This window comes from Arvicanthis niloticus, chromosome 21 (genome assembly GCF_011762505.2).
Source record: "Arvicanthis niloticus isolate mArvNil1 chromosome 21, mArvNil1.pat.X, whole genome shotgun sequence".
Taxonomy (NCBI): Eukaryota; Metazoa; Chordata; class Mammalia; order Rodentia; family Muridae; genus Arvicanthis; species Arvicanthis niloticus.
Window position 1 is genome coordinate 34,769,095 of NC_047678.1, and position 17,567 is coordinate 34,786,661.

Here is a 17,567-nt window from a genome sequence, read left to right on the forward strand (position 1 = left end):
GCTGTAAAAGAGGGCAGCGCCTGTCTAGGAGCTGAATCCTGGATGGAATAAAGAGGAAGTGACCCCAGCGCCAGCGTTCTACTTCCTGTCTGCAGATGCTCCAGCGGCCATGGCCTCCCTCCACCACGACCTTAAGCTGCTGTGACCTCTTACCACCTGTGACCTTCCCCCCAACCCCACCCCTGTGCCACCACTGTGACTTCCCACCACTGTGACCTCCCGCCCCCATCCTGTGACCTACCCCCCCATGGCCATCTCAACCTCCCACTGACATGACCTCATGATGGAGTCCACCCTCTTACTGTGAATCAGACAAACCCTCCCTCCTGTTGCTTGTGTCAAGTGTTCTGTTGAGGCTCCCAGACCAGGAACTAACACAAGCAGCTTTTCCTTTGGTTATACTTCGGGACCTCTGCTGTCAGTCAAGTGCCTAATTCAGGACAGGCATCCCACAGCCCTTTGGAGAATAAGGGTGTTCCGAGCGCATCTACTCAGTTTGCTTCTCAGCGGGTGCGAGGAGGGACTCAGGTCAGGCCAAGGGAAGGTGATCCTGAGGCTCTGAGCTTAGCCTTTATCTTCTGCCACGTTTTGTCTTTAACAAGCAAAAAATATGGAAGGACAGAGAGACCAAAGGAATTCTTCAAGTATATTTATCATCTTTTAGTGTTTTTCTTACTTAAAAAATAATACTGATTTTCTTCAGGGATTAAAACGCAGACCACAGAAGACTGTCTTTCTGAACATGGGGGAGACACATGGGATCAGAGGGGAGACACGGAGCCATGGAGAGGGCAGACTAGATGACGGGAGGGCATGTGTGAAGACGTGTGACCATGAAGACAAGTGTGAATACTGAGAAGGCAGCTGGGAAGGCGAGTGGACAGGTGTGAACACCGGGAAGGCAGACTTGACCTTGGTAGGGAGAGATGGTGGCTTCCCTCCTACTTTAAAAAGGGAAGGCTGTGAGGTATCAGCAACCCAGGCACTTGAGGAAAGAGGAGCATGGGAGAGAAGTTCCTCAGCCGCTGTGGACTAAGCAGATTCTTCCATCTCCAACAGGTCGTCCACATACTCCACAACCTCTCCCTGTAAGAGATGGCAGACACCTCAGTCAGGCAGGCCACAGGGCATGGAAGGTGTCACAGACAGGAAGAGAGTTTCCCAGAGGCCACCAATGGCTGACTGCCCAGGCTCAAGCAAGTTCCCCCACTGGTGTGAAGCCCAGATGACCTGATGTTTCTCTCCCTGAGAACAGAGCCTCAGCATCAAGCAGCCGACCACCCCACAGATAACCGGTGTCCAGTAGGTAGTCTAGCTACCCCCCTGAAGGGCTCCACAGGGTTCTCTGCACTGGGCACCTCTCCATCTTCCTCCTGGTCCCTTGGTTCTGCCTCAGAAACACATTCTTCCGGTACTTTCCACCTTGAGCCACCCACTCTTCCCAAGCTCTACAGCCATGTAGGAATGTTGGTATGTTAGGGACCAGCTCTGACAGCAGCATCCTTGGGACTCTCTTCAGTGAGACCAGCCTAAGGTGCAGGCCTATGTGTCCCTTATTAATTAGTTAGTTTGGCAGCCCTGGGGATTGAACCCAGGGCTTTGAGCATGCCAGGTAAATGCTATACCACTGAGCTATACCCCCAGCCCCCACTTTCTCACTTGCACAGAACTTTCATATCCACTGGTGTTCACCATTATGGTCACTCCTATTTCACAATTTCTCCCCCAGTGGCCATGACAGACCATGCAGATCAGCACGGTGAAACTTCCCTGACCACGTCTCACTCAGAGCAGTAAGAAGAGTGGGAGGTAGAGTGGAGCTGGGGGGAGGAGCAGCTTAAAGCCTCTGGTCTGGCCCAGCATCTCTCATCCTCCTGGCTCCCCCAGGATGCAATGGGGTCAGAGCGGAACAAGCCCCCAGATCTCTTACCGCTCCAAACACATTGAGTCCCCAACTTTCTTACAAAGCATTTTCCAGTTCCTTCCAGTCACATCTCTCTAAGTAAATAAGAAGGGGTTTCTTCTGATGTTTTTTCCGTGGCCTGGCTGCCCCTCCACAAAATGGCCACGCCACTCTTGGTCAGGATGGGCCAGGAAAGGAGCTGGCACCAAAGAATCTAACATACAGTAGGTAGAGGCACACGCCAAGTTCTAAACTGATGCCCACTATCAGAATAAACTGGGTGTGATGGTGCATGCTGGTAATGCCAGAACTTGAGAGGTCCCAGCAAGAGGGCCAGAACTTCACCTCAGCTACAATGCAAGCTGGAGGCCAGTCTGTGCTAACATGAGACACTGACAAAATACATCAAACAAACAAACAAACAAAGGGGTTGGCTAAGGGAGATCTAGTCAGAAAATCAGCTTCCAGAAGAGGGTGAGCTCCTGGAAGCAAGGATACAGTTTACACCCATAAAATTATACTAACCTGGTAGAAAAATGGGATGGGATTTGTAAGCATCTTCAAAGTGCAGAACAAGTAAAACTCACTACACTTCTCAAAAAAGGCGGTGTGGGGACCTTCGAGATGGCTCAGTGGGTGAAGGTATTTGCTATGGCGCCTAGTGACCTGAGTTCAATCCCTGGCACCCACATGGTAGGCAGAGAGGACTGTCTCCCTCAAACTGTCTTCTGACCTCCGTGACGATGCTGTAGCATGCTCCAGCCCCCTTCCCCACATAAATAAGTAAACAAAAAAACAAATGTAAATAAAACCAAAGAAAGGGCATGCTGAGACATACCTATAGTTCTATAGCTTTGGACTTGGGGCAGGTAAAGCTAACCTGGGCTACATGACAAGACCTTATTTCCAGAAAAAAAAAAAAGTGGGGAGCTGGGGAGACTGGTCCATGGGAAAAGGCCTGCCACTCAAGCTTGAGGGCCTAAGGTCCAGTTTCCAGTGAGCATGTGCACAGCACCGAAGCACAGGGCACCTGTCTGTCACCTCAACGCTGGGGAAGACGACAGAGAAAGGAAGACCCTGAGAGCTTGCTGCACGGTCAGTCTAGCTGAAGAAATAGACTCCAGGTTCTGTGAGAGACTCTGCTTTAAAAATATGGTGGTAGGGCCAGCAAGATGGCTCAGTGGGTAAAGTGGTTTCCCTGCAAGTCTGGTGACCTGAATTCAATCCCTGAAACTCACAAAAGGTGGAAGCAGAGGCTGACTCCACAGAGCTGTCCCTGTGACCTCCATACATGCTCAATGACAACGCCCCAACCCACCTCTCTGTCTCTGTCTCTCTGTCTGTCTGTCTGTCTCTCTCTCTCACATACACATACACCTCTTACACACCTCTCATACACAAACCTCTCTCACACACACATCTCTCACACACCTCTCTCACACACCTCTCATACGCACACCTCTCTCTCTCTCTCTCTCTCTCTCACACACACACACACACACACACACACACACACACGCACGCACGCACACACGCACACACGCACACACACGCACATGCATGCACGCGGTGCATACTCCAAACACATTTCCCCCACAGGAGAAGTGTCGGTCCAGCCTGGGATTCCAGCTATGGGCTTTTCCACACCAGAGCACTGGCTTTCATTAAGACCCCAACAGCTGTCTTCTTGAGGGCCCTTCTGTTTCTTACTGGAGGAAGGACCCAGCCTTCCAGTGACTCTAGCAGAGACATGAGTCATGTTTTCTCTTGGGCAGATGTGTGCTCAGCACGGAAGCTTACCTCATCGTCGTCCATTAGGTGTTCCTGAGCGAAGTCATACAGTTCTTTCTGGAGTGTAGTCACATTAAAGAACTGAACTGCTTCCTGTTCGGACACAGAGAGAGCTGTCAGGTGACTAGACTTCTCATGTGAGAGCTGGCAGCAAGCCGAACAGGGTACTGGATTTCATTCAACGGATGAAAGGGTTAAAGAACATGCACTAGGAAAGACTGTGTGAGCGTGAACACCCCACAGCCACCGAAGTCTGCAGATACGAAGGTGGAGTCTATGATATATAAACGCTATCACGGTTCTTAAGGGGAGGGGGAGGTTCTGGACTAAAGCTCAGTGGATGTCAGGCTTGCTTGACATGCTCGACACCCCGGGACCCATCCCCAACACAGCCGAAACCAAGTGTGGGGGTGCATGCGTGTAATCCTGGACCTTGGAAGGTGGAGGCAGGAGAAGTTCAAACCCAGCCTGGGCTACATAAGACGCTGTCAAAAATAAAATACCCACTGGAAATGTAGGTTAATGGTGGAGCACCTGACTAGTGCCCATGTGGTCCTGGGTTTTATCCTCATAGCACAAACCACCACCACCAACAACAACAAAATCACAGCAACTGAGGAAATGTGTGCATATGTGTGTGTGAGAGCAAGGAATTAAGACATGGAAGATTTATTTATGAAAACCTAGGACAGCATACAAAAAAACTGAACAGAAAAAAAATGTTTGTTTCTGTTTTATTGGGGCAAGGTATTGCTTTCTCTCCTTTTTTTTTTTTTTTTTTTTTTAAGATTTATTTATTGCCGGGCAGTGGTGGTGCACACCTTTAGTCCCAGCACTTGGGAGGCAGAGGCAGGAGGATTTCTGAGTTCGAGGCCAGCCTGGTCTACAGAGTGAGTTCCAGGACAGCCAGGGCTACACAGAGAAACCCTGTCTCAAAAAACAAAAACAAAAACAAAAACAAAAACAAAAACAAAACAAGACAAACATCTATAACCCCAACACTTAGGAGGCAGAGGCAGGAGGATTGCAATTTGAGACCAGCCTAAGCTAGATAGCAAAACCCTATCTCTAAAGACCAAGGGCTGACGGTACCTCAATGATGGAGCACTCGCCTAACATGTAAGAAGCCCCTGGCTCCTAATACCATAAAAGCAGGGGCTGGGGACACTAAGTAAGATACAGCATGTGAAGCCAAATCCTATTTTTGTAACAGTCAATGCATAAGTAAATACACGGACTCGGAGAAGGAATTAAAGAGCCGTGTGGGCCTAGAGGCTGTTGTGTAAGGTGCTTGCTGCCAAGCCTGACCACTTGTGTTCAATCCCTGGGACCCACACAGTAGAAGGAGAGACCTGATCCTCACAAGTCGTCCTCTGAGCTGTTGCATGCGTAGACCCACATACATACACACAGCAAATAAGTAAAAATATGAGAAAAAAAATTAATCAGGGTATGATGGCATATGCCTGCGATCCGAGCATTCAGGAGGCAGAGAAGCAAGGGGGTCTCTCTGAGTTCAAGGCCAGCCTGGTCTACTCGGTGACTTCTGGGTCAGTCAGGGCTACAGAGTCAGGGCCTGACTCAGGAGGGGCAGGGGGGCCAACAGTAACCAGAAACAGTGGAGTTCCTTCATTTCAGAGCAGATTCTCTCTGAAGGGCAAAACCTGCAGGAGAGGCAGAGGGACCAGTGAGTAGGACCCGGTGCAGGACACTCACCGGTCTAGGCTGGAAGTGCTCGTCCGAGAGGCCCCACTTGTCCCTGTGGTACTGATAGTAGACCAGATTCTGTTGCATGACCTTGTCATTCTGGTCGAAGAGCAGGTAGCTGACGGCGCAGGGGGCTGCATTCTTCAGATCGTTCACTGCAACCAGAGAGAAGAGGCCAGGCAGGTGAGAGCCACACCCTGCAGCTCACTGATGCGATCCCGCCCCTCAACCCCCATGGAAGCTAGAAGCTTGACCTTCCTCCAGGAAAAGAGCTCAGAAAGTGGGCAGGGCACCATCTAGGTCCCATGGCAGCCAAACAGAAGGTAGAAACCACACATCACCCTCAGGCTGTGCTGACTCTGCTGACTTCAGACTCTGATTGTCTCAAGGTCTGGGCCACACTGGGACTGAGGAGGACAGAGACTGCTTAACTACAGGCTTCCTGCTGGAGGCTGCAATTTCTGGGTCCCATCTGGCTAGAACAATCCCCAGAGAGGGCAGGCCCTCCTCTAACCAAACCAAACTTGGAAGACAGAAAGAAAGGCTGGAGATATAGCTCAGTTGGTAGCATGCTTGCTGAACAATCCCTATACCTAGTTCTTCATAAACTATGTATAATTATATATGTGTGTGTATATTAATAATAAATTAATAGACTAACTTAAAATAGAAACAATATAATAAATATGCATTAATAATAAAACAGTAAGTGCTGATACATTCCCAGCATTTCAGAGGAGGCAGGAGGATCAATATTCAAGGTCATGCTTGGCTATACAGTAAGTTTGAGGCTAGCCTTGGCTACATGAGTCTGAGTCTCTAAATATATAAATAAACATATAACATAAATAAAGACCTCATACTACAGAAACCAACGAGATAAATCATGATAGGCCCTCAGGACTAGAAGACTCAAAGGTGACCTTGTCCTGCCGTCTTCTGGGAACAGGGGTTCCCTGCTCCAGCCTCCCTGATTACAACTGGACCCTCTACATCACCATCAACAAGGGGGTTCTGCAGGGTGGCAGTTGTCTTGGGAGGCAGGGGAGTCAGGCAAAAAAATGAGACAGAAGCCCCAAGGTATTTACTCTGGTATTTTCCAGAGCCATTTCTAATATATAAAGCAAAGACACTTAGCAAAACTCTGGCAGAACTAACCCTGTTGAAGATGACTCAATTGTGCCACCTAGTGGCTATTTCCTATAATGACAACTTCAAGGCTCTTCCTGCACACAGCCTGTACGGTTGGTGAAGGTGCTAATTTTTACACTATTTATCTCCAACCCTGGAAAGCAAAAATCTTCCAGAGAAGAGCAGGGAAAACCCAGAGTTCAAGCTCGGCATCCAGGCTCAGGGTCTTTGCTTCAATCAAGGAGCCACAAGGCCTCTTGGTGCACAGCACAGCCCTTGGTGAGGCATCTCAGCCACCACAGGCAGGCAGGGAGATCCGGCACAGGGTTACTTACGCTTATAATAAGCAAACTGCAGGTAGTGGTACATGGTAGCCACAAATTTCTCCACGGGATAGCCTCCTATGACTGGGGTGAGAGACTCCTCACAACGAATCTTACACTCCAGAACTTCCACATAGTGATCTGAAAAACAGATATAAATTCTTACAACAGTGGGTCTGTCTGTCTCTGTGCCCCTCCTCTCTCCCTTTCTCCTCTCCTCTGTCTCTGTCTCCCCCCGACCCCTACACTCTCTCTTGCTGTCTAATCTAGTTCTGCCTTCCACACACATGGAGATAAAAGGAGGGAAATGCAACATTTAAAATAAAAAAAACTCCTGGCTGCAGGGATAGCTCCATGGTGAACAACAGCTGTTCTTCGAGAGGACCCAGGTTCAAATCCCAGCATCACAGGGTGTCTCACAACTCGTACATTGTCTAGTCATGTGGTACACGCCTGTTATTCCAGTACTTGGGATAAAAAGGTAGAGCCAGGAGGATGAGGAGGTCGAGGTCATCCTTGGCTACCTAGGAGTTCAAAGCTAGCCTGAGCTACATGAGACAATATCTCACTTTTTTTTTCCTATCAACTTGACAATTTGCTGTTATTGTTGTTGTTGGTTTTTTTCTAGTTTTTAATCAACAGAGCTGTACCCCCAAACCCAAATAATGTAAGTCTTATGCATGAATTTGAATATACAAAATGGAAAAAATGAAAACCAGAAGAGACTGTAAAATCTGGGGGAAATACTTATTTACGTATGAGTGACTTCCTTAGGAAAAAAGTGGTATCAGCAAGACTCCTCAAGGGTGAAGCTGGAACCGAGGAGAAGCATGCAGGGACTATGATGTCCTTAGGGTCCTGCTGTTAACATATAACTTGTGAGGTGATATATCAACCCTGCTGCAGCAGAAGCAGAAAACACTTTAACTAAATGCTTAAAAATTAACAGTGCTGGGCAGGGACGGAGCGGTAACTACGGTTAAACATTTACGGAACATATGTGAGGCCCTAGGTTCAGTCCCCGGCATTGCCATAAAAAAATAGAATAAATAGCACCTCTGATAAGAGAGAAGCAGATATCAATCACACAAGTCTGCGTGTGACATTCTGAGGCCACTTCTAGCTGTCCCAGCCAAAACCGGAACTCCCAATGTAACTGTCAGAAACCAAAAGAAGGAAATCTTGTTTGTTTTTGTTGTTGCTGTTTGAGAAAGGGCCTTACTATGTAGCTCTGATTGTCCTGGAAGTCACAGGGATCCCACTGCTGGGATTAAAGGTGAGTGCCACCATGCCCAGCCCAAAGGAGAACTATTTACAAAGTCATTGGCTTAGATGTCTCAGAAGCACTGTTGGTGGCACCAATAGCACGCTGTTCGGACGTGGAACCTGCTGGTAGTGGCAGCCTCAGAGATGCAGAAGATGGCAGCCAGGAACCTTTCTTTCAAAACTGTGTTTACAGGTCAGCAAGATGGTTCACTGAATAAGAGCACCTACCAAAGACTGGATGGCTTGAGTTTGATCCCTGGGACCCACATGGCAAAGAAAGAACCGGACCTGTACATTGTCTTCTGACCTCTACACGCACACCACAGCACATGTGTGCAAGAACGTGCACACACAAAATAAATAAACAAAGAAATGAAAAATAAAATAGCTCAATGTGGGTATAGGTACTTGCAGCTAAAGAAACTGATTCCACAAAGTGTCCTCTGACTTCCACGCGTGTGTCATGGCAGACAGGCACACACACACACACACACACACAAATAAGTACACATGCACACACATGCAAATAAGTATACACACACACACAAGCACACACACAAGCACACACACATGCACACACACAAATAAGCACACACATGTACACACGCATGCACACAGATGCACACATAAGTACACACACTCGCGCACACACATGCACACACAATTAAGTACGCACACACACACGTGCAAATAAGTAAATGGAAAACAAATAATTAGAAAAACACTGTAGAATTGCATTTAAAGTTTGGAGAAAAGACCAGCATTAGACACAAAGAAGCAGGTGATTTGATTTCTCCTCTGCATGTAGTAACGGAGACTGGTCCTCAGGAGCAGGGTGCCCTCTGAGAAGATACCCAAACAGAACTAGAGAGCACAACACAATGAACACAGGAAACCAAGGCTGGGTATAAAACCTCTCAGAGACTCTGACTCTCAACCACTGAGTCCAGAGCTAACAGGACAGTTAAAATGCTGAACAAAGAATTCAGACATCTCTTCCTAAAAATGACCAGTGACTGAAGAGACAAGCAAGCGGATGAACAGGGCATGGAAACCAATTCAGGGTGTTAGCAAGCAGGGGGTGGTCCCAAGCCTTGGGAAGCAAGATAGGCAGATCTCTGAGTTTGGGGCCAGCCTGGTCTACAGAGTGAGTTCCAGGACAGCCAGGGCTATACAGAGAAACCCTGTCTCAAAAAACAAAAAACAAAACAAAAAACAAAAAACAAAAAACAAAAAAAAAAAAAAAGAAAGAAAGAAAAAAGTCTCTTTCCTTTCTTAAAAATAAAAAGGGTTCTTTAGAAGCCAATCTAAGCATCTGCCGCAGAGGCCCCGCCCACAACCCCGCCCATAACCGACCTGCTATGGACAGGTAGAAGTCCTTGAAGTCCTTAATCTCCCTGGACCCCTCGCAAGCAGCCAGGCACTCGTAAAAGGCCTTGAAGAAGTCAGGAAGAGCCAGCTCCATGTCGGAGATGGACGTCCTCCAATTCTCCCCGTTGTAGGCCCGCACGGCCCGAACAAACAGGCTCTGCAAAGCAAGGACGATGTGCAGTGAAGCTCTCTCCTGGCAAACCAGAGACACGCTTGTCTCCCCAAAAGAACCACGACCCTGACCAAGCCGAGCTTCCTTGGTCCTGGATGACCCTTGACTAGACGCATACCAAGCACTGCTGTGTGGGGATCTAGATTTGCCTACAATGCTCACAACGGACACACTTTAAAAAAAAAAAAAAAAAAAAAAAAAAAAAAAAAAAAAAACAGAGTCTCAGGTAGCCCCAGCTGACTTCAAATCGCTGTGTAGCTAAAGATGAGTTTGACCTCCTTTCTAAAATTTTACTTTTTCATGTGTGTGTGTCTGTGCCACACATGTAGACTTGCAGAGGTCAGATGACTGACAAAAGACAATTCTCTTCTACCAAACTGTGAATCCTGGGAGTTGAACTCAGAACACTCCCCAGGTTTGGAAACAAACAAACAAACAAACAAACAAAAATCATCAACCCACTAAGCCATCTTGCCAGCTGGACCTTGAACCTCTGTGTGCTGGACTCACAGGTATGCAGCATCATTCTCAGTTTTATACAACTCTAGGAACTGAACCCAGGGCACTGTGCATGTATGCAAACACTCTACCACTGAGCTACACCCCCAGCCCAAACGACTATATTTCGTCTTCAGTTCAACTCAAAATATAGAAAATATTTGACAATAAAATCAAATTCAGATCAGGGAAAAAGTGAAAGAAATTGGATCAGTGGTTCCCTGGGTCAGGCTGGGGTGGCGGCAGCCTGACTGCAAAGGGGCAGGAGGAGATGTGTCAGTCAGGCTGGGTGATGATGACAAAATTCCTCACCATGCTGTGTAGCTGCCACAGGACACATGAAGTTGTCACAGATCACTGGATTATATAAAGTTCATCAACGGTTAGTTAGCTAGAAGGGCTTGTGGTGCATGTGGCCCAGCCTGGCTTTGAACCTGCGGCCATCATTAATGCCTCGGGCCTCCCAAGGGCTGAGGTTACAGGCAAAAGCCACCCTGCCCAATTTGATGATTTTTCCTTCATGGAAATATCACTGAAAATATCACAACATTCTTTAGATGTCAACATCTGGGCCAGGGAGATAGCTCAGTGGGTAACGGTACTTGCCACCAAGCCCGACGACCTGAATTCAATCCCCAGACCCACACCCACATGGTCACAAAAGAGAACCACAAATTGTCCTCTGACTTCCACACAAGGGATATGTCATACCTCTACACACACACACACACACACACACACACACACACACACACACACACACACAGTAGAATGTAATTAAAAAAAAAAAAAAAGATTAGTTGCCCCCAGAGTCCTACATCAGCTGCAGGATGAAGCCATAGAGTACCTCGTACGACTTGGTTTCCAAGTCTTTAATGTGGTCCTCGGCTCCAGGCAAGCTCTTGTAATAGGCCATGTTTCTCTTCATCATCTCGTCGTCAGGATGCTTCAGAAGGTAGGTGTGAGCCGCGGCGATGGCCTTCGGGAGGTCATTGGCCTACGTGTACAGTCTCCAGTCAGACGGAGCCTTGAACTTTCCAACTGAGAGGTTCATTTCTGCAACGTCTCTTCCTTCCTCTTTCCCTTTTTTCCCTTCCCTCTCCTTCCTTCCTTCCCTTTCTTAACCTACTCTTACATAGCTTAGGCTAGCCTCAAGGTTGATAATGACCTTGAACCTCTGAGGATCACAGGCATGCATGGATACAGCCAGTCTTACGCACTGATGGGGCTCAAAGCCTGCTGCATGCCAGGCAATTACTCTACCAGCTGAGCTAGGGCACCAGCCTCTTCAGGGAGCCCTGTGCTTCCTTTTTGACCTAAATGACATTTCTAGTTAAAAGAGCAATGCCTTTTCAAGGCCTTTCAAGACCTGGACCAGCCATTCTGATGAATCTTGGTGCCCTTCCTGTCCACTCTCCACTGCCTGCACCATCTAAGCCCCAGGAGGATGGCATTTACAGTGGACCCTGGGCTCTGGCTGGCTCAGGGACTAGCCATGAGGAGCCCAGTGGGAAGCTAAAAGGAGGACTGTGATCTATTTCATCTCCGGCTCTCTCCTTCGAGTGACCCCTGACTGCAATGTTCCCAAACTGAAGGTCACAGATCCTGTCAAGATGGCCTCCACAGGGTCACTCGCTCCAACTTCTAGTAACTGCTAACTCCCACGCTCCTTCTGGCCGAGGGCTGGGTATCCCTGGGTGGCCATAGCACTGGGGGATTAGAACATCCCGTGTGTACCCCTGCACAGTTCTATAAACAACTGTCTTAATACATTTCCTCGAATTATCTTTTCTGGCAGAACCTTGACCAACACATTAATGTTTGCAGAGATCTCCCAGAACCTTCTGTCTCTATTCTCCCGGACCTCTTCTCCCTCCCTCTGACTCATCTACTCCACAGATATTTGTGGAACATCTCCTCTGAGCAGGCACTGTTTCCAGGAAGCAGGCTAGTGACAGTCAGTTCACCCATTGAGCTGCAGGAGCTGCAGGAGCTGCAGGGGCCATGGCCCTGGGTTTAGAGCTGGCCACCTGACCAGTACTAACAGGAACACAGAAGATCTCAAACAGGACAGGCATGCTGTATGGGGGGGCCTTACAAGGCAGTGTGAGAATAAATCTCCATTCCCAACTTGACTGAATCTAGAAGCCCCCAGGATGCAAGCCACAGGATGCATGCCTGTGAGGAATTATCTAGATTAAGTTTCAATGGGATTATCTGCCCACTGGCTTCCCAGACTGCTTAACAAAGAGAAATCAAACCGAGCCCCAGCATCCATCTCTCTCTGCTTCCTGCCTGGGGGAGATGTGGGGCTGGGGTAACCAGCCACCCCATGCTCCTGCCGCCCTGCCCTGCCTTCCTTGCTGGACGGTACCCTCAAACTGTGAGCCTCCCTTCCTTAAGTTAGCTCTGTCCGGCACTAGGTCACAGTAACTAGAGAAGTAACCAACACAGGCAGACAGATGTGATGCATCAGCCTCCCCGTGAGGACAACAGCCCGAGGTCCCATGTTGACAGAATCCTAGCACAATCTGGCAGGCGGAAGGGCCTCCGCCATGCATGCATACCTTCAGCCTTCTCAAAGGATCCCTCTGAGACAGGGACGGTGACTAGGTTGAAAGAGAAAGAGAGAGAAATATACACCAAACACACACACAGAGAGAGAGAGAGAGACAGAGAGAGAGAGAAAGAGAGAGAGAGAGAGAGACAGAGAGACAGAGGCAGAGACAGAGACAGAGACAGAGAGAGACAGAAACAGAGAGAGAGAGAGAGAGAGAGACAGAGACAGAGACAGAGACAGACAGAGAGAGACAGACGAGAGAGAAAAGCATGTGAGACACATCAAATTCTTGAGAATGAGGTATTATACAAGAGGCATCAATCTGAACCATAATGCCCCTAAACTTGATGCAAGTCATCTGGATACAGTGGTGGTTTTCCTGTGGAGAGGGGGTAGGTGGAAAGGAGGGCAGGCTCCCAGATGTCAACGCTGATGCCCAGAGAATGGCAGGAGGTGGCTTGTGACTGGTGGGGAAAGCCTGAGCTGGCAGCTGGAGAGAAGGGAAGGCTCTGCATGCAGCCAGTGACCTGAGACTTGTTCCAGGAAGAGCCCTGAGGAAGAGGAGCAAGCAAGATGGCTCAGGGGGTAAAGGGGCTTGCCGCCAAGCCAGATGACTAAGTTTGATGCTAGCTAGGAGAGAAGAGACTCCCACAAACTGCCCTCTGACCTTCACATATGCACAGTGTGTGCCCATTTGTGCACACACATTGACTAAATTAATAAAAGCGAAAAAATTAAAATCTTTCTTAACCAGAAAAAGTAGAAATTGAGTTTTGAGAGTTCTCTCTCTGCCAAGGCCCATGAAGGCCCAAGAAGCTGATGCCTTTCTGTCCAGCAACTGGGAATTCAAACCTCCCAGAGCAAGGACTGAAAGGGCAGAGAGCTGCAATTTGTGCCTATTTTTAGCAAGCAATCACAGGCAGAGTGTAAGCAGCCGTAAAGAGGAAGCAGTGAATGATCTGTCTTAAGTTCTAGATGAGACAGAGAGAGAGAGGAGTCTGCCCCCCAAAGAGCAGGTCCCATTTACAAAGCCCTCCTTCCAGTTCCAGGTACTCTGCTGAGGCACCCTGTGCTGCAAACAATTTTCACAGGAGCTGGGAGGGGTGGAGCATGCAGGAAATATGCAGGCAGGAGGATAAAGAATTCCCCATCAGCCTCAGCTTTGTATCGAGTCTGAAGCCAGCCCAGGTTGGAGAAAAAAAAAAGAGAGAAAACTATTTTCATGCTCAAGATGGAGGAAGGGCAGCATCTGGAGAGCTTTGGCAGGGCTGTATGGGAGAGCCTGGGTGAAGGGGACTGGAGCCACAGCTCAGTGAGGAAGGGCACTGCCTGTTCTTCAGAGGACCCAAGGTTCTCCCTGTTCCCCCACCCCCTGTACTCAGGTTGCACTGGGTGGCTCACAAGCACCTCTAATTCCAACTCCAAAGGGATCTGCTGCCCTCTTCTGGCCTCCAAAGGCATCCACACACATATGACACGATCACGATATATAGTCAACAGAGATACACATGCACACACGCACATAAAAATAAAAGTGAAGGAAAAACAATCAAAAAATAAAGGAACGGTGCTCAGGGTTGAGGGGCAGGGCTGACCCTTGGGTTTGATGGGGCTAGACTTAGGACAGCGGCTTAGGGGAGACCCAGAATGGAATGCTGCTGGTGGGTGCTCACAAGGGTGGGGCTCAGTGGGCTGGGAGAGGCAGGGTGGGCTCAGTTGGGTGGGGGGAGCTCAGTGGCACAGGTTGGGATCTGGGGGTGGGATGGGGGTGGGAGGAGGTTTGGTGAGACAGGGCTCTGTGGAGTGGGACTCTAGGGCAGAGCTGGAGAGGCTGGGAGGGGAAGTGTGGTTCTGGGAACTGGCAGGGAGCTAAACTGGGCGAGGCTCGAGGTGAGGCTGAGGTGGGTCTTGGGGCAAGATGGGAGCCCGCTCAGCGGGCCAAGTTTTGAGGGAGGGCGACTGTGCAGAGGGGGAAGGTCGTGCATCCAGGACAGGAGATATGATGGGCGGGGCTTGGGTGGGCGGGGGCTCGAGGCTTGTTTGGAGGGGGTTAGGGTGGGGCAGAAGTGGATTGGGAGCTGGGGTCAGGTGGGCGGGCCTTAAGGGGCGGGGATCTAAGTGTAGCCGGAAGGGGGTCGGTGGGCGGGGCTCAGGGACAGCGACCTGGGCTCAACGGGGAGGGGCTCTGTGCTGGGGTGGGCGGGGTTTCGTGGGGCGGGGCTCGGGGTAGGGCGAGCTCACCTACCTTGAAGTAGGCGAACTGCAGGAACTTGTAGGGCTCGCGCTGCTGAAAGTCAGCCAGCACCGCGCGGCTGGGCTGCGACTGGCGGAAGGCGGGCAGGCCCTGCTTGCAGCGCTTGAGGCACTGCGCGCGGCGCAGCACGCCGCCAAAGAGGCGCAGCTCGACGGGGCCGGCGGGGTCCGCGGGGTCGGCGGGCGCGACAGCGCTGCAGTTGCGGTGGCAGAAGGCCTCGCTGTCGCGCAGCAGACGGTGCAGCCGCAGGCTCACCTCCAGGTAGCCCACGCTCTCGGCCCAGTGCTCGCCGCTGTACTGGTCGAGCGCGTGGCGGTAGGCCGACTCGAGCGGCATCAGCTCGTCCCGCGGGAAGCTGCGGAAGCTGTAGCGCTCGAACTGCGCGCGCCCGGGGGACAGCGCGCACCCGACACACAGCAGCACCAGCAACGCGGCCGCAGGGCTGCGGGGCCCCATCGCGCGTGGCCCGCTAACCCGAGCCCAGAGCCGAGGACGCGCGACGCGGCAGGCCTAGGAAGGGAGGCGGGGACGCCGGCCGTGGCCCGCCCCGTCCGGCAGGCCTCCACGCCCGGAGACTGAGATGGGCGTGCCTGGGAGGGAGGTGCTCAACCCTTGCCTATGAGAGTGGAGGGGCAGGACCTTAGTGAATTCCAGGCCAGCCTGGGGTGCATGGAACCCCGTCTTTGAAAGGAACGAAAGTTTATGCTCACTTGAAGAATGTATGAGCCGCACACCTCTAGTTTCTGTTTTCGATTTGGTCTCCTTGCTGTAGCCCGGGCTAGCCTTAAACTCCCTCTGTAGTTCAAATTGATTTCAAATTTGCTACAATCCTCCAGCCTCCGCACTGAGTTCAAATTGATTTCAAATTTGCTGCAGTCCTCCAGCCTCCGCACTTCAGGGAATCTCCAAGCCTACCGTAAACAAGAAGCTGCGGGTGTACAGATCTCATGCTTTGAATACTAATTCGAAGTATGCTATTGACCTAAGGTCTTAGAGGAGGTTGCATGGATAAAATTAGTAAGAATGCCGGTGGCTCTTTGTAAATCGTGTGACTTGTCAAGTTGAGGATGTATTGCGTCTTAGGATGCTGGAGAAATTTGTGCCGAGCTATGATGAAGACAGCATTTAAAAAAAAACTGTACACTTTGAAATAATTTATGGCAAAGGTGTAGGGATAGAATCCAAAACTCTTTCTATATACTCCTTCGTGAAAACTTAGAAGCTGACTGACATACCTTTGATCCCAGAACTTCTAGAAGGCAGAGGCAGTGAATCTCAAGTTCCAGAGCAGCTTAGGCTACATAATGAGACCTTGTCTAAAACAAACAAACAAAAACAAAAGGTATTTAGAACTCCGAGATTAGCTGCTAAAGGCACTTGGTACCAAGCCTGAGTTCAATCTCGGGATACACTCTGGGGACAGAGAATCAGCTCCTCCGCGTCATCCTTTGACCTCCACACACATGCTGTGGTACCTGAGTGCCGTTCCAAGCACCTCAGGAGGGCCAGGAAAACGATGTTCTTTGGGAGAGTCCTGTAAAAGATTGATTACGACAAGAATTCCTCATCCCTTTAGATACCATATTTACTGTGCTATTCAATAAATAGATGGCCTTTGTTTGAGACTAATATTAGATTATATGACTATTGGATTAGAATTGGAGATATCAGAAATCTGAATAAATCAGGCACCTTCTTGGTAAATGAGACCAGCCAACAGTTGATCTTCTTGTATGCTCTCTACACACAGGAAAATATGAAAGAAATTTGGGGAAAATAACTGAAGCAGCTGTTTTTGCCCCAAGTCAGCCATCCCACGGGGCCTCAGGTGCTGTCAGACATTTCAGACTCCTGAAAGGACAGGAAGATATCCCAGTAGCCCTCGCTGTCATATGCACAAGCCGGTTCCAACATGGCTATCAACTTTACTGATAGCTTATTCAGGAACTTTAATCTTTTCTTCGATTTATAACTAAGTACCTTGTTCGGTTGCACAACTTAACCCAGAGACAAGGAGCTCATGCCAGAAGACTTAAGGAAGTGAGAAAGATAAAAGAATTTCTCAGCCTAGCGGTGGTGGCGCACGCCTTTAATCCCAGCACTCAGGAGGCAGAGGCAGACGGATTTCTGAGTTCGAGGCCAGCCTGGTCTACAGAGTGAGTTCCAGGACAGCCAGGGCTACACAGAGAAACCCTGTCTCCAAAAACAAAAAAAAAAAGAATTTCTGACACAACAGAACTTCCCACATTTTTAGCTTTAGAGTGGGCAAGGGGCCTAACTTGGTCAATTTTAAATGTTATTATTGTTTGAGAACACATGCCTGCCGCTACTTGTATGTGGAGATTGGTGAGCAGCTTGTGGGAATTGGTTCTTTCCTTCCCCCTGGTGGGTCCTAGGGATCAAACCCAAGTTTTCAGGCTTAGTGGCAAGTGCCTGTGTCACTGAGCCATCTTTCCTGCTCTCTTAGGGTTTTACTGATGTGAATAGACACCATGACCAAGGCATAAGGAAAGCATTTAATTGGGACTGGCTTACAGTTCAGAGGTTCAGTTATCAACAAGGATAGTACAGGAGGAGCTGAGAGTTCTACA

The 17,567-nt window shown here is 49.4% G+C and overlaps 1 protein-coding gene across 1 annotated transcript; it reads right to left on the bottom strand.

Annotated features, from left to right (window-relative positions):
• Positions 1-632: 632 nt before the first annotated feature.
• On the bottom strand, positions 633-15,515 carry Crtap (cartilage associated protein). Its single transcript, XM_034484636.2, has 7 exons — positions 14,968-15,515; positions 11,010-11,159; positions 9,478-9,649; positions 6,868-6,996; positions 5,411-5,556; positions 3,704-3,787; positions 633-1,086 (listed from the first exon to the last, which is right to left on the bottom strand). The coding sequence occupies exons 1-7, from the start codon at positions 15,430-15,432 to the stop codon at positions 1,033-1,035; spliced, it is 1,200 nt and encodes a 399-aa protein (XP_034340527.1). The 5' UTR covers positions 15,433-15,515; the 3' UTR covers positions 633-1,032.
• Positions 15,516-17,567: the final 2,052 nt, after the last annotated feature.

Bases quoted from the DNA above. Each gene is read 5' to 3' on its own strand.
- Crtap (XM_034484636.2), bottom strand. From the start codon at position 15,432: ATGGGGCCCCGCAGCCCTGCGGCCGCGTTGCTGGTGCTGCTGTGTGTC. The intron at 11,160-14,967 runs GTAGGTGAGCTC...CTGTACACGTAG, and splicing joins TGCAGTTCGCCTACTTCAAG to GCCAATGACCTCCCGAAGGC. The intron at 3,788-5,410 runs GTGAGTGTCCTG...GTGTCCGAACAG, and splicing joins AGCACTTCCAGCCTAGACCG to GAAGCAGTTCAGTTCTTTAA.